This window comes from Hibiscus syriacus, unplaced genomic scaffold (genome assembly GCF_006381635.1).
Source record: "Hibiscus syriacus cultivar Baekdansim isolate YM2019G1 unplaced genomic scaffold, ASM638163v2 tig00117046_pilon, whole genome shotgun sequence".
Lineage (NCBI taxonomy): Eukaryota > Viridiplantae > Streptophyta > Magnoliopsida > Malvales > Malvaceae > Hibiscus > Hibiscus syriacus.
The window spans coordinates 683,937-701,321 of NW_024063536.1; the positions used below are offsets into that span (position 1 = coordinate 683,937).

Consider the following 17,385-nt stretch of genomic DNA (forward strand, 5'->3'; position numbering starts at 1 on the left):
AATAATAAACCGTGCAATACATCATTAATATACAACCATATGTCATAATCAATGTAGCATGATCACTTACATGTATAACCATTTAATTACTATAGTAAACATGATAATGGTGCATTATAAAATATTTTCAATAAATCATAGCCCAATATATAGACCTTGAGGACCCTAGGTACACGAGCCAATATAAATAAACACTGTAGTGCTAACTCGAGTATGACACATAAGGTCGTGTCCACCATCTGTACTAGGTATACTTAAGTACAGTCTCGAATATGACACATAAGATTGTGCCCACTATATACACTAATTATACTTTAGTGTAATCCCGAATATGCAACTTGCTGCTGGACTCTATGGCATGCCAACTATACCATGTCCCTCAATAATTCACTTGGGCTTATAGTCTATTCTTGATTCATCATGCTAAGTATATACTTAGTGAGGTAATCAATAGTAATAAACAGTGCAATACATCATTAATATACAACCATATGTCATAATCAATGTAGCATGATCACTTACCTGTATAACCATTTAATTACTACAGTAAACATGATAATGGTGCATTATAAAATATTTTCAATAAATCATAGCCTAATATATAGACCTTGAGGACCCTAGGTACACGAGTCAATATAAATAAACACCGAAGTGCTAACCCTAGTATGACACATAAGGTGGTGTTCACCATCTGTACTAGGTATACTTAAGTACAGTCCCGAATATGACACATAAGATTATGCCCACTATATACACTAATTATACTTTAGTGTAATGCCGAATATATAGCCTGTTGTTGGACTCTATGGCATGCCAACTATATCATGTCCCTCAATAATTCACTTGGAATTATAATCTATTCTTGATTCATCCATAATAATGTATCCATCACATTCACAATTTGGGTAGTTCATACCCAAAATACATTCACATATATGTTTTCACAAGTGATCAATGCATTATGACTTCACACTTTGACATATTAAGGTCATGTCAATATTATGAAAAATGACATACTATCATGGTGATATAAACAAGGTAGACTGATCACAAGTCTTCTTGATGATGTATAAAACATTCATGTATAATGTCATACATGTATTGCACTCACCTTGACACTTTAAAATTTTCAAAAGATTTTTCCTTACTATGCTCCAACTTAGTCCTTTTTATACTCGATTTGCTTTGAACCATTTTTTCTCGTATGAACTGTCACTTGACTGATTTTATTTCGTTCGACCAGCACAAAATCCTATTGGAATAGTTCTCATGGATAGGCCTATAGAATGAAATATTATAAGTACAACTTGTGCTTATATATTTTCTCTTGTGTAAGTTCATGTTCCCTTTCCATATCCCATAATTTTAAATTAACGATCAAATGTTTAATTTTGTTCCTCTTGCATTAAAGCTTTTCTCTCATCTCGAATGGCAGGAGAAATAAGGAGAAAAAGAGAGAGAAATAGGTAAATATAAAAGAGGTAGAGTAAAAAGGTTTAAGATCATATTCCAAATTAATCTTTAAACTTTAAAACATTCAGTGTCAATCCTCAAACTATCAGTATCATTATATGTTGATCATTTCATTAACGTATTATTCACTCTACTAGTTAAGAATTTACTCTATTTTTAAAGGTCATGAGAATTGAACCTGCAATCTTTTAAAAAAGATTAACATGTTTTTAAGGTCCAGAGAGTTGTTTTGGTTCAATTTTCACGACCTTCAAAATATATTATTTTTAACCAGAAAAGTTAATGATACATTAATAGAAGTATCAAAGTGCAATGATAGTTATAATTTAAGGACTGATATAGAATGATCAATAATTTAAGAGCCAATTCAAAAATGAGTCATAATTTGGGGACTTCTAGTGCAATTACATTTATAAGAAAGGATGTTTTATCTAACAATTCATATCTTCCTAATGAAGCCCTAAAATTTATGGAATAAATCCTAACCAATTGTTGCCTAAGGGTTAGGTTATTCTTTTAACTTGTTTAAAAAGAAGGGTAAACAACACATTTAGTATCTAAACTATCAATTTTGTTTTGTTTTAGTACTTAAACTTTTATTTGTTTCTTTTTAGTACTTAAACTTTTATTTGTTTCAAAATCATACCTAACGTTTACTTTTTGTTTCGTTATGGTACCCCACCGTTAAAAAACTTAACATTGTTGTATGTGACACCTTTTTTTATGAATTAATTGTATCATTTATCACTCAACTGTCTTCTCACTCTTATTTTGGTCACTGAAGTTTAATTTTTTTAATTAATTACTTAACTTTCAAATTACTCTTAATTTTAAACACTAATTTTCAATTTTTTATTTTAATTATATATTAATAAAATAATAATAAAAATGTGATATCATAAAAATTATTAGTAAAATAAATTAGAGTGATTAAAACATGAGTAATTTGAAAGTTGTGTAGTTAAATTGAAAATTTTTATACTTTAGTGACCAAAATAATTGTGACAAGATAATTGAATGGTAGGCAGGGCCAATATAAACATAATAAAATTTTTATCTAAAAGAATTCATATATGATGATACGCCATAAATTTGGGCGGAAACACCAGATCGGTAACTAAGACTAGTTCGGTTGCATCCATTTCATTGTGAGAGCTTTGTCCTCTCATTCCTTTAAAGGTCTCTCTGCACCACTTTTTCAAAGTCTCCGAGATCTCATTGTTAGCTCTTTTCATCTTATCGGGATTTGGCATGTTGTGATCAGTAGAATGATCCCGGGGACCTGGCACAGTTGCATGAGTTTTAGTGGCGGAGAAGCTTGCTTGGTGGCTAGGAATCTTGTGGGGTGAAATAAGTATCGGTGGATTAGCATGGGCCATCACACATTCAGAGGTTTCCCTAGTCAATGAAATCTTCTCTTTGTCTCTTTCTTGGTTAAGCCCATTCAATTTGGCTACAAGTTGATCAACCAGGTCATTTTGGTTTTGCAAGATACGATCCATGGTGGCTTTTTACGCATGCTCCATTTTAGCTTCCCACTTTGCTTGCATCTTTTGCAAACTCTCTTCTAGTTCTTTCTTCAGTTTCTCAAATTTTCCTTCCATTCTCAATACTGTGTGAACGAAATTTCACAATTAGAAGCACTTCCTCAGAATCCTCCACGAGATAAACCCATAATTCCATGATTAATGCATGTAAAATGCTTAAAAGAGCCATGCAGAATAAAATGATGAAAATGCATATGCAAAAATATTGATGAAATACAAAGCAAATAAAGATGAAAAATGAAACAAATAAAAGAAAAGAAATAAGTTAGTACGGGTAAGATAATCAATAAAATTAAAAGATGCTATATAAATACAACACCTACTCAATCACGGTATCTACCCAAGCATGCTTTTATTAAATAGCAATCCTACCTAGACATGTTTTCTACCCAAATGATTTATTTCAAGAAAAATATCCTAACCGCATGGTATCTAATTCACATGCTTTTATTCAACAAAATTTAAAGCAAAAGGAAAAGGTTCAGAAACGCTTCTTCTTTGTGTACACTTATTTTGGATACCTAAGAACGGACAGAGGTTCGATATAACTATACCTAGGGTGACCGTTCTACGGTTCACTACACGCATGGTTTTGGCTCTATGAGGAAAATGGTACTCGAATTATCCTTGATGTCGGTTCCTCCTTAGGCGGCCAAACCCTCAATCCTGGCCCATTACAAGCTCGTGCGGATCGAGTTCAATTCTAGAGGATAGATTCCCCTATGTCCATGCGGAGAAACAATTTATCTCACGTAGATATAAGGTATATAAACCCAAAGGTTACTAGCTAAAACCCATGCAGAGAAACAAATTATCTCATGTAGGCTAATCGTTCACCTCAACCTAAAAGGGACAAAGCTCACAAGTGAGCTTATGATATGAAAATGTATGTGTTGTGTGTAAGGAGAAACTCATAAACCTTTAAAAACACGACAAAAAACAACACTCTCACAAGTTCCAAAAACCTGTTTAAATCTGAAGACCACTGAAATAAAAATCGATTAATTCGATTTGAAAACAATTTGATCTTGGACTTTAAAATTTTGGTTTTGGGGTGAAAACGATGAATTTGATTTGAAAACAATTTGATATTGGAGTCGCCACCAACCTTTAAGTTAGGTAGATTGGAAACCTTAAACATCATTTTAATGAAATTAGAAAAATCATTAAAAGACGACAAAATGGTCTGCTTTTTACCAAAGATTCGTTTTTAAGAGTTCGGGAGTCGGTTACGTGTGGGGAAGGGTGAGTACCCTCACAACGCCCAAATTTTGGTACCTAAACGATTATATGTTGTTTAAATATTGTGAATTAAAAACTTGAAAATATATTCAAAATATGAACCTTCTATTTATTCAATCTGTTAAAAAATGTCAATTTACAAAATAATCTAAAATAAGAAATGCAATGGGTCAAAAAAATTGAAGAGCTCAAAAGATATTTTTATAAAATAGAAATTATTATAATTATTTTTATAAAAGAAAATACATCATTTTGTATGAACAATAATTGAAAATGCACTTCTTTTATAGTTAGGAAACGTTTTCAAAGATTCCCTTCACAAAATGACATTATTTCATTTAAAAAAAACAAAATAAAAATAAAATAAAATAATCAAAAGAGGTCAAGAATAATCAAAATATGTAAAAGTAAAACAAATAAAATATCAAATGTAAAAATAAGACTTTTGTGCGAAGAATCCTCGAAAAGACACATTCCCTTGTATTTGGGAGATGTCTTCATAGATTTCCCCCACAATAAGATTTTCTTATTTACATATATATATATTAGAAAGCATTGGTGATTTATAAAAGGTCAGCATATTCACATAAATAAAGGACCAAACATGTATGAAAATACCAAACAAATAAGAGGGTAAATAAAATAAGATTGAAACATAAATATGGAAAAATACCGGCAATTAAAAAATGTAAATGTACCACAAGCAAACTCAGTGACTAAAACAAACTAAAGTATGAGTTAAGATGCTAAAAGATTAATACAGAAAATTAAAAGGCTGGAAATTAAAGGACTGAAATAAAATACTGGAAAATTAAAGGACTGAAATAAAATACTGAAATTTAAAATGCTGAAAAAAAATCATATTAAATTTAAAAGTTAGGGAGTTAGTTGTGCAATAAAATAAAAGGTTAATAACTTAATAATAACAAGTAAAATAAAAATTAGCAAGTTACTATGAACAAATAAAATAAAAAGTTAGGAGGTTAGTTCAAATGATAAAATAAAATGAAAGTTTTGATGAGTTAGTGGCTAATTCAAAATAATAAAGCATCAGCATGTAAAATTCGAAATAAATAAAAAATAGGCGACCATAGTGTAAAAATGGCTAAAATACAAGGGACTTATAAGTGGTTTTCTCCTGATAGTGACGAAAACGTGAAACATGCTGAAACAGAGGACTGGACGCGTGATTAACCTTTTTGTGTGACAATAGCATGAAGTACATTATAAATAAAGGGCCTAATACATGGTTTTCCCAAAAGTTAAAAAACTAAAACCCCACCCCATATCACTCTTTTAGTACGTGCAAAGCTAAAAAAAAAGGTTTCCATTCTTTTCTGTTTTTATCCTTTGGTGGCCGGATCTAACTCCGACGACCCACGGAAACACCCACTTCCTATATTCTAACCTATATCGAGCTCAAAGGTACCCAAATAAAACCAAAACCTTATTTTTCCTTGATCGAACACCGAACTCGAGCGCCACCATGGAACGACGACCCTATTTCTCTCTCGACTACCACCAAGGTAAGCTTTAATCTCTTCTCTAAATTTTTTTGTTATTCGAAAATGAAATATGCATGCAATAAAAAAAGTTGAAATACCTTTGATAAAATATGGAAAATGCTTGGATATGATCTTCTTGAGTATTTTTATATTGCTTCTTTTTGAATCTTTTTTTTGGGTCCCTTTTACACTGATTTTTCGGGGTATTATATACCCGATTACATGAAAATAATTTTTTTTTAGTTTTTCACGCGTTTGACAGGGTAAAATCGGCGTGTTTGACGCTGGTAAAGTCGGTCGGTCAGAGCATTTAATAACCCGGATTTCTTGTGATTCTACCTCGGTGTGGTCAGATTGCGTGACGTGGGCGCGTGCTGAAAAATGAGGGCGGCAGTAGAGCTGGTAACATGTTACCCTTGCTGTTTTGTTTTCACGTGGGCTCCTGCCTATTTTCTTTCCGGGTCAAACACTACCCGATCAAAATACAGTGTCTACAACGGTGTTATGACATAACACACGCATCAAAATGACATCCTTTTGAAAAAATCAAATATACACTAAAACGATGTCATTTCATATCTTCTTATTTCCCTCTATTTTCTCTCTACTTTTGCAAATAAGGTGACTGATTGCCTTCGCCGTCAGCCGCCATGCCATTTTTCATTCTGACTATCGTCTACCATCGTTGATAGTGGTCGTTCGGTCTCAAAATTCATGAGTCAGTTCGTCTTGACCTCCTAAGTCTAAATCTGGTGGCTGTTTCACCGGAAAATGTTCCAAAATCCGTGAATCTCGACTAAAACGTTTCGGCTTCCTCACTTTCAATCTTTAATTCATGGATTCAGAGCAAGTTCTGACAAAATGGAGGTTAGATTCAAACTCAAGATGTAGAGGCGAAGCGGCCCATGGAATTTGGGACCAAACGATCACCATCTACTACAGTTGACAATGGCCGACAGTGGCATCTTATCACCTTCTATTTTATTTTATAGTTGAGTGAGCAAAATATGATAGAAAGTAAAGTTCACTGAGAAACAATATAATTTATTTTTTATATTTTTAATTATTTTATATTAAATAATAATAAAATAACATATAATCACAATGTTAAAGAGATAAAGATAGAGTGAGCAAAATCATTCCATCTGTAAAGTTCAATGAGAAAATTAAAAAATTGAAAGTATAATGAATAAAATAGGAGAGAGAGTAAAGTTAAGTTAGTACGATGTAATTTACCCGACAAAATTTAATAAGAATAATGCAACATTAAACTTTCAAATATAATAATAGTAAATTAAATAAGGTAGCTTCCTCCAAGCCCAGCAACGATCCTGGGTTTTATGCTTGTTTGAACGATGAAAGGAGATTGGCAGTTTTTGTAAGGCAGCAGCGGGGAGGGTTTGATTGAATCAAGTTAAAAATTTTGAGTTAGATAAGTAAATGAGTTTTATTGTATCTTTTAAATTTTATGTGGATTTTTTTAATTCGTGTCAAGTTGAATTGATGTTTTTGAGATTACGTTTAATTTTAATTTTTATAATATTATGATATATTTTGGTTCTATTTTAAACAAGTTTCCCTTACCATATATATATACGTATATTCTTTTTTATATGCATATATATATATTATATACATATATTCTTTTTTATATGCATAAGTAAGATTTGTAATGTTATTTAATAAATCAAACATCATATAAATTTTAAAATATATTCACAATGTTAATTTTTAAAGGAAGAGATTTTGAGAAAAGAAAATATTTGTGATACTACACGGAGTAATATAATTATTAGAAAGAAATAATTAGTAAAAAGTTGTAGTTGGATGACTAATTTGAATAAAATGTAAAGTTATAAGATTGAATTGAAAATAAAAAATATTGTAAGAAATATGAATTGAAGTTACATATATATTTCGTAACTTTAGAAGAGCATGTGATTCAAATTTAATCGAAATAGACTTAAAACAAAACAAGAATTGAAAAAACGAGAAAATACACAAAGACGAGAAATTAATTGTAAAAAGAAAATTTATTTTCAAAAAGTGAAATTTAAGCTACATAAACATTTTATAATAATCTAAGATCACGTTGTTCAAATTTGATAAAATTATATTTATAATAAAGGTGGAACTAAAGAAATAAGGAAATGGGAGACTAAATAATTAAACAATTGAATTACTTGGTTAAATATGAAAATGATGTCATTTTAAAACATTTATCGTGCATTAACGCATCGAAAAAAGATCATTTATAAATACCTCTGATCATTGCCTATACGTATGTTAAAATTTAAGATTTGATTGTGTCATCGTCAAATACGCCAGACCACCGTCAAATACACCAGATCACCGTGGAAAACTTTGAATTTGGTTGTGTATGAAAAAAGATCATTTATAATACATCTGGTCATTGCCTAAAGGCATCTTAAAATCCAAGATTTGATTGTATCACCGTCAAATACACCAGGCTACCATCAACCACCTCGAATCACCGTCAAACACTTTAAATTTAGCTGTACGAAAAATAGAACCACCAAATATCTTCTAAGCACTCAAAAACTTAGAATAGATTTTCAGATGCTCTCAAATAGAATGCTTTGGAATGAATGATTGTGATGCTTAGAGACCTCTTGGCTACTAATATTTATAGCGGTTTTTACCATAAAAAAAGATCACCCAAAAGCATCCTTTATCCCACGTCCATAATCATGGAACTGTCAAAAGTGGGAACGTGAATGGAGGCAAGCATGACATGAACCATAGAAATGGGCGGCAATTTTTATAACTGCTTACATTGCAGTTTTCATTAACGGCTTACAATTTGCAGAGCCAAAGTAATATTGGTGTTGCCTGAAGAAGGAAAAATGTAGAGACAATTGAAAAAGCATGATAAAAGCAAAGTTCATAGACGGGATATTCAAATCACAAGAAAGTTTACAATTCAAAACCGCAGCTTGAATGTGTACAATCCAATGCGATTGAAGTTGAAATCCTTTTATGTCATCGCATGCCTTTGGAGTGTCGCAGGAGAGCGCTGTAATCCTCTTGCCTGCCTTTCGTCCATCCATCCATCGAATCTGCCGAACTGGGTTCCCACGAGGAGGACCCCGAAAATCCCCAATGCTGCTGCTGTCCACTGCCCACAATGCTATTGCTTCCTGATGATTCTTCGTCCTCCATATCTGCACCACCACCACCTCTCCTAACTGTCACATACTTGTGAAAACTTGGCTCCGTCGAATGATCATTCCCGATTACCTGAGGGTCTCCGGTTTCTTTCATTTTCTGCCCGACAGCACTAATGCTGTAGTTGAGTTGAGGCCAGCAACTGCTTCAAGGATGGAACAAGCCTGGCTAACGCACGCTGGGAGTGACAACTGAGGAGGGTTGCTGTTGTTTTGGTGAAAATTTTGGATGTCTTCGAGCAATAGCGATGCATATGACGATGGAATGGGATTCAACAATGTTTCTGGATTTAAGTCCAAATCCCTCGATCTCCTAGAGGATCTGCTTCTCGTCAAGGATTGAGTTGGCTGCGTCTTGCTATCTTCAACCATTGCTGGCTCTTTTACCATGCCTTTAACATTCGATTTCTGCAGATTCACATTGGCGGGTACCTTGATTCCTCCTTGTCCCTTGTTGGCAGCCGACAGTGGGTATGCAAGTGAGTCGGGATCGATCTCACTCAACGGGTTTCGTCTATAAGGCGAATGTTCTGCTTTCCTCGATGAAGTGCGACTCAGTGCAGGCTGTTGCTGATTCTCGGGTTCAGTCTTTGCGGGGGACTGAGAGCGAGGTGAAGCGGCGGTTCTTGCGGGGGACTCTCCGACATTCCTCTTCACGGATATCCTTTTGACACCATTTGCAGTAGTCGTGGCAGCTTCTACACAGTTGATGCTCTTATCAATCGCCAATGAAGAAACAGTCGGTGGAACCGAGACCATCTTCCCGGGCCTGTTAGTGCCATTGGCAGCATTGGAACCTTGAGTGCCTTCAGTGTTGTCTGATCTTCTTCCCGGAGATCGGCTCACTCGTCTTCCACCACCGCTGCCTTTACTACTACATCTTTCCCTGCTGCCCGAGCATTGCTGCTGCTCTCTTTCTCTGCTCGGAGTCCTCCTCCTTCCTTGATAAGACGACCTGCTCGAAGGCTGGCGGCGTGGGCGGTCACCATAATCAGTGGAGGTAGCAGCGCCGATGTCATTGTCGTTTTCGCGATCGAAATCGAAACTTCGCTTGGATCCTGAGTACTTCCTGGAAGGCGTTTTACACGAGGAGTTGCTTGTGCTAAGTCTCCCGCACTGTATCAAAATGGCCTCTACTTCCTCTTTAGTGCAGCTGGACGTCCCCACGGCAACAGTATTGATGTTGCAGACGCCTTCTTCGGTGGAGACGGACGAAACAGGCTCGTTTTCTGCTGACTGCGATGGATTTTGCGTGGCGGAGGGGAGCGTTTGTCTGTGTCATGGCTCTTTCTGTGTTTTATGATGAATACCTCCTTCTTGACCAAGCTCTTCTCTTGGCTTGCTTTCACAACCTGTTCTTCTTCGGTTAGCTGGTGAATCTTGGGCTCAGCTCCGACTTTCAGGGTGGTCTCCGCCGCTACCGGTGCTATTGCAGAAGAAATAGGAACCGCCTTCGGCTGAGGTTGAGGGTTGTTATGGGAGGAGGAGGAGGCTTTCTTTTTGCTGAAACAGCCACCCATTTGGGAGACCAATAGTAAAGTGAGGAGAACAGGATTAGAGAGAGGGAATAAGCGGGAGGTAGGAATCGGCAATGAACAAGTTCAAATGATTGTGGGTACATTTGTCTTTAAAACGCACAGCTTGTTTAGGGAATTCAAATTTTGAATCCAGGATCCATCCGATAAATCAACGGCACGTTAGACTGGCCGACTGACATACTCCAATTCATTTTATATTGTTTAATATGAGGGTGTTGGTCACTAATTTTTTAGTCAGTTTTTGTTTTACCTACTGATGTTTCAAAAGTAATGAATTGGTCACTACCGTTATCGATTAGTTACAAAATGATCACTTGACGTTAGCAGCAATTAACACTTGTGACGAAAAATATTACTAACGCGTTAACTGCTTACATGGACTGGAGTTGGCTGAGTTGATCGTCACATTGGAGACCTAAAAGCCTGAAGGTCACATCTTCTCCTTAAAAAAACCAAATCCTTAAATTAAACTTGGGGTTTTTCATTCCTATCTGTTTGCCCCAAAATTTTTGTTTGAAAGTTATAAGAGAAATCCCGTGAAGATGGAAGACTATTGATGTACTGCTTCACAATCTCCTGTTTTGTCCAAAATTTACATTCCACCAAAACTTATACTTTCATTCCTATCTTTTTGTCCCAAAATATTTAAGGTCGAATATGTTGATAAACTATAGCCAAATGGTTGATTTTCTCTAAGAAAGCTCTGTCTTTATTATGTTGAAAGTCGGAAGTGAATTATCAAATCTACTAGTGGGAAGACTTTCATTGTTTTATTTGAAACCAGTATGGTGTTTTAATGAAGTCTTTGACTATTCATAGTGGCTCATTCTGGTTGTGGGGAGCTGTAGTTAACATGGGAATCAGCAGATACATGTTTCATTCTTTACTAATTGAGTCCATCTTCTTAACAATCTAATCGATCTTTCGCCCTTGGCATCAGCCAACAGTAATGGGATCGTTAAGCATGATATTCTCGACTTGTGTGATTGTTAACTTCCACGTGGATGATTATAGATATTAAGGCTTTGCTTGGCTTGACATGAAAGATGGATTGAAGCAAGGATGGAAAGTTTGTTATTCAAATTGTTGAGATTTATAATCACTTTCTTACTTTGTAGCTTAACAATTAGATTAACAGAATTTTCATCTTCACTCCTTTCCATCCTTTGTAAAGCCTAAATATTTTCCAAAGATAGTTTTACAGCTAGCACCAACAGATATCATATAATAGATTTGCCTTGGAAATTTTAGTTATAATATTCAGTTGATTGATTTGCAGATCAGCCACTTATGCAAAGAAGAAAGGAGGAGTAGAAAAAGAAGAAAGAGAAGAATAAGAGTCGGTCAAAAGTCCACATAAGCAGTAAACGTTCCAGTTATGTTTTTCCGTCATGCGTGTTAACAGCTGTTAACGTCGGGTGACCATTTTGTAATCAATAGATAATGTTAGTGACCGATTTTTTACTTTTGAAACATTAGTAGGAAAACTAAAGATTAACTCAAACATTAAGGATCATGGTGTAGTTTACTCTTAATATGATTTGGTAAACAAAAATATATTTATTCTGGAAAACCGTAAACTAACTTTTCCTTTTTATCAAAAACCACTTTTTCGAGGGATAAAGTAATCTTTTGTCCTTGGTAAAGCGATCTTGTATGATGTGGATTTTTTTATATTTATTGTTATTTAATTTATTAATCGATTAATTGAAATAAAGTATTATATAAATATTATGATACGATTATTCTAACTTAGTTTTATCCACTTATGATATCATAATTTGAATATTTAACTTTACTTAAAAATTTTAATTTTTTTACCGTTAGATCAACTAATAGTTTGATATGACATTCTTGACCCTCGTAATTGTATTAAATATTGTTACTTCTTTTAATTCTTCATCAATATTGATAATGTCAACAAGGTGATTTTTCTGGTGATAGTCTCTCATCATGTGAGAACCATCGCAAAAAGAACACTTCGATAATTATCACTTTTCCCCCCTCACCGGTTGAATTTTACCTTATCATTCTTATCTGAGGAGCTTCCTTCACCATTACTCGAATGCTTCTTGTCGTCTCCCCACCAATGCCCTTAGTTCGAGGCCTAAAAGATTTAGCCCCAATAGATTTGTCCTTACTAAACTTATCCAAGGCTTTGAAAATCACTTTGACACATTTTCGTTGTAGCTTAATCTTTTCAAAGCCTTTCAAAATCCATAATATGCAAATTATGTTAGGTTCTTTAAAAAATAATTGTAGGGTATGCAAAATTTGGTTAAAATGGAATCGATCGACGAACCAAAATATTTTTATCAATTGATTGGTTACTGAAATTAGTTTGACTAGGAATTCATTTTTTTAAGTTCTAACTATCAATTATTGTAGTTTAAAAGTGATTAATTAATGGAATTAATTATTTAATTAAAATTAATAACATATATTAAAATTTTCCAAATTCGTAATATAGGTGAAAGAAAATATTTATATATAAAAAATAAGTTTTAAAACTCGTTTAACAAATAATTAGGATAAACTATATCATATAACATCGAACTTTAGACGTTGTATCGTTTATACCATTGAGCTTTCAATTTTGCCAATTATAGCACTGGACTTTGATTTTTGTTTCAATTATACCACTGAACCGTTAAATCGTTAACGGCACGATGATGTGGCTAACGGATGCAGACGTGGCTGACGATTGTCAACGTCGACACCTTGCCAAAACGACGTGGTTTTGATATGACTGTTAACGATTTAACGGCTCAGTGATATAATTGAAATGAAAACTGAAGTTCAGTGCTATGATTGACAAAATTGAAAGTTTAGTGGTATGATACATCGCTTAAAATTCAGTAGTATTGGTGTAGTTTACCCCCATAATTATAATATAGTAGTAAATAATTTATTTATAAATTTTATTATATACTAATCTAATTAGATTTTTTCATCAAAATACGATATAATTTATCGTTGCACCAAGATTAATAAGTAATACTAGTATTTTCTTTTAGTATCTTGTTACTTGTTGCATTGGAAAACCTTTCAATAATTGATTACGTGCAATACTCGATAATAAGGGAGGAACTTACCGTATTTTAGTTTTAGCTTAAAATTTAGTGAAATCTAGCTTATCTCTTAGGATGATGAGTGGCCAAAAGAAATAAATTGCATTAATTAATTTCCCACTGACCTTTTTATTGATCTCAACTCATTAACTAATAACTGATCTCTTTATTGATTTCAACTCAGTGACTGATATCTTTATTGATTCAACTCATTCACTCGTGAATTTATTCTGCTGAGGGCAACTCAGGCAAAAGGCCTTTGGTTATTGCAATCCAAGTTGTTACCATAGCCTACACCCAACAAGTCACAGTACCTCCTGTAGAAACCAATCCTACTTTGCACCCTGCTATCAGGACCACGACCACACTCTAGCCCACCGTTGATTATGTTCGTAATGACTCCATAACCGGGCACCCGGCCAGCTTCGGTATCCGCCCTGGACGGGCTCCATCGCCCGATAATTACGTCATGGCACGACGGTTTGCTTCCCTGCGGGGTCATCCAGAACCATATGGCTGTCTTGAAGGATATAATTGCGTTTGTGGCTACAAGGTCTGGATTATTTATCAGGTCTTCTCTAATAGCCCTTCCAGCTTGCCCATAGTTGTAGTTGCTGAGAAAAAAATTAAGTCGTCAATAATACATAATACAGGGACTTTTAGAAAGAAATTGACCTTAATTGAGTGACGGAGGGACTTACTGAGTCAATTGGATGGGTCCTCGTCCATAATACTGTCTTCCAGGAGGACATGGCCAGTCTCTTGAACTACAATAAGTGGAAGGGTTACGTTCCCTGATAAAGCAATACCCCCATGCATAGGGACCATCGGGTGCAGTTGGCCATCCACCGGTGGTTTCATGAGAGGTTTGACCAAAGAAAGCTGCGAGCTCCCTCTTTCTGGTGGCAACGTCGCCGGTTTTGCCGAATCCATTGAAGGAATTAGCAGCAGAAATGAAAGCTTCGTAAGTATAGAAACCGTTGCTGGAACATCTTCCATCGTTTCGATACTTTAGCATTTGATTAAAAAGGTCTCGAGTGATAATGCTGCCGACACCGCTTCCAGGAGCGGAGCCACCACCACACTGGCTCTGGCAGCCGGTTCCGCAGTACTCAGGGGTGTTGCCGCACCACCCGTGTTGGCTGCAACACAGTCTGTTTGCACATAGAGCACCTCTTGCTTGTCTTCCGCACTGTTGTGCAGTTGCTCCTAGGCCATGCAAGAGTATTTCTACACAACTTAATGTCAAAAGAGCATACAACTTCATTTTTGTATCCATTGATACTATAGTGTGGGTTTTGGATAGAACAAGTAGCGGGTATATATATACACATTATGTAGATATGATTGCAGTGTTTTTCTTTGACTTTTCCATTCAAATATTTCTATTTATTTAAGAGAATATTGTGAAAATAAAAATAAAATTAGTGTTTGAAGTTGAAAATATTTAGTGAATTACGTTAAAATTTATAATAACTCTCAAAATGGTCAAAATTATCATTGGCATAGATCAAAGTCGTCGTGTCCCGCGTAAAGTGAAACTTTGTTTGACTTTTCCATTCAAAAGAGGAGGGCGGCTCCCTTCATTTTAGGGGCCTATTACCCTAATTTACGGCTTGAACCATTTAGTTGTTAGGCAAGTGCATTTTACCCGTTAGGCAAGTTCTGTTAGTAGATACATTGGAACCTTGCTTCCGTTTATGCATTCATTAAAGTTAATTTACCACTACGATTGTAAATTGAATTTTGTTCAACTTCAATTTTAAATAATTTGAAATAAAATTTAACAAAAAAAATTGTCCCAAATATTTTACTTTAATAATTAAAATAATGTTTAATAAAAAAATAAGTGTTTAAATTATATACTTTTTAACTTTAGATGTTTAAAGTACTTTTCATTCAAAGTATGAGTCTAACATTTTTGATGTTATTGTTTTAACGACTTTTGGGGTTGGGTTTGACAAGATTTTTTTTTGGAAAAGTTTGTAAAAAGACGAAAGTCGTCTCAAATCATTTTTAAGGCGAGATTGAAACATCTAAAATCGAGTAATTTTAATTAAACATTTTATTTTACTAAAAATATCAATATTTTGGTCTACAAAATAAGAAACCAAATTTGAGAGTCAGTTACGCGTGGAAAAGGATTGACACCCTACAACGTCAAAAAATTGGTACCTAGTCGATTATCCTATCACTACAACAAAACACTAAAAACACTATCGAAGCTAGTAAGAGCGCTATAAGAAGCGTCGCTAAAACGAACACCACAAAAGGTAGCGGCGTTTGTGAACCTAAAACTCCGCAAAAGGTCGAATTATATAGAGGCGTTTGTTCTTTCAAATGTCGCTATATGTTGTGATTTATAGTGACGTTTTTGTTCACAAATGATTATAATTATCCTATCTTTAGTGGCATTTTTGTTCCCAAACGCCGCTAATTATCTTGTCTTTTGCGGCGTTTTGGACACAACGCCGCTAATTATCCCTTTTTAGTGGAGATTTTGCCACAAACGTTGTTAGTTCTATTGTTTTTAGCGGCGTTTGTAATACAAAACGCCACTATATATCATGATTTGTAGTGACTTTTTTTTACCACAAACGCCACTATTTGCAAAAGGTTGGCGTAGACAGATTTGATTGGGTTGCTCTTCATTGATCCTGTAAATTGTTGATCATTACTATCTTAATCCTTAAAATTCCATTATGCTAATATAATATTATTACTGATGAGCTTAAACCTTGGGTCTGATGACATTATTTAAAGAGCTGGCAATAGCAGCTGTTATTTTGCAGTAACTAGAAGCAATGGCATCTTTTATTTTGCAGTAACTAGAAGCAATGGCCTAAACAATAAGAACAAATGAGTAACTATTATAAATAATGAGTCATCCCAAAAGAGAGCAGTTTTTTCCCTTTTATAAGCAATGTTTCAACTTTTTTCATCAAATAGTAAACTTATAGAAGAATCAACTTAGATCATTTCATTAAAAATAATAACAAGCGTCGGTGAAAATAAAAAATAAAAAAGAAGAAGTTTTTAACTTGAACCCAGAACGAAACAAATTAACAAAACCTTGCTGTAATTAATAACACACCATGAAGGGCACTTAAAATATTCCTTTCCATTAAAAATTTCAAAACTTGGAATCATAAACAAACCAGTCATGACAAGCATGAAAGAAACTAGTATATGGAACACCAAATTTGCATAATTAATTCCTTGAACAAGCAACTTTTAAAACATTAAAAGAACGGTGAAGAAATACCCGTTATCTTGAGGAGCAAGGAAAAAAGATTGCGCAAATTTTCTCTTCAAGTTATCCTTGCCCGTTAGACATCAGGCTACCAATACAGTTACTCATTCCATGTAAGATTTCTGAGCATCAGCGGTATTAATCTCGGCCTTATGATTTGTGTAATCGACGGAAAAAATCTCCTCATTAATACCTTGTTAAAGAAAAACAATATTGCAATTTATTTGCATTTCAGAGTTCAGATACTGTCTGCAACTATAACATAAGTATATCAATTCATGGACAACAACAGGAGGGCAGCCCCCATTACCCTCAAACACTACCTTAAATATTGGTAAATTTTCTATTTGGCCCCATCCCCGAAATAATTTATTATTAAATCTCGACCATCCTAACACAAAATTCTTGGCTTAATCCCTGTGAAAATTATTAACTTTTGGCTAAATGTTCAAATCCGGACCAAACCTTTTAGGGGCTGCTCATATAAGAGCCAAACCTTTCGAAATGGTCAAATGATGCAGAGGGATCCGAGACAGATGATGCTGAGCTGTTAGATTGCACCTTGATG

General features: G+C 34.5%; 1 protein-coding gene and 1 pseudogene across 1 annotated transcript; both read right to left on the reverse strand.

Annotated features, from left to right (window-relative positions):
• Positions 1-8,765: 8,765 nt before the first annotated feature.
• Positions 8,766-10,475, reverse strand: LOC120197118 (annotated as a pseudogene).
• Positions 10,476-13,687: 3,212 nt separating this feature from the next.
• Positions 13,688-14,848, reverse strand: LOC120197099 (endochitinase-like). The gene is made up of 2 exons (XM_039198718.1): positions 14,266-14,848; positions 13,688-14,178 (listed from the first exon to the last, which is right to left on the reverse strand). Exons 1-2 carry the CDS (start codon positions 14,841-14,843, stop codon positions 13,809-13,811), a joined length of 948 nt encoding a protein of 315 aa, XP_039054649.1. The 5' UTR covers positions 14,844-14,848; the 3' UTR covers positions 13,688-13,808.
• Between the last annotated feature and the right edge of the window lie 2,537 nt (positions 14,849-17,385).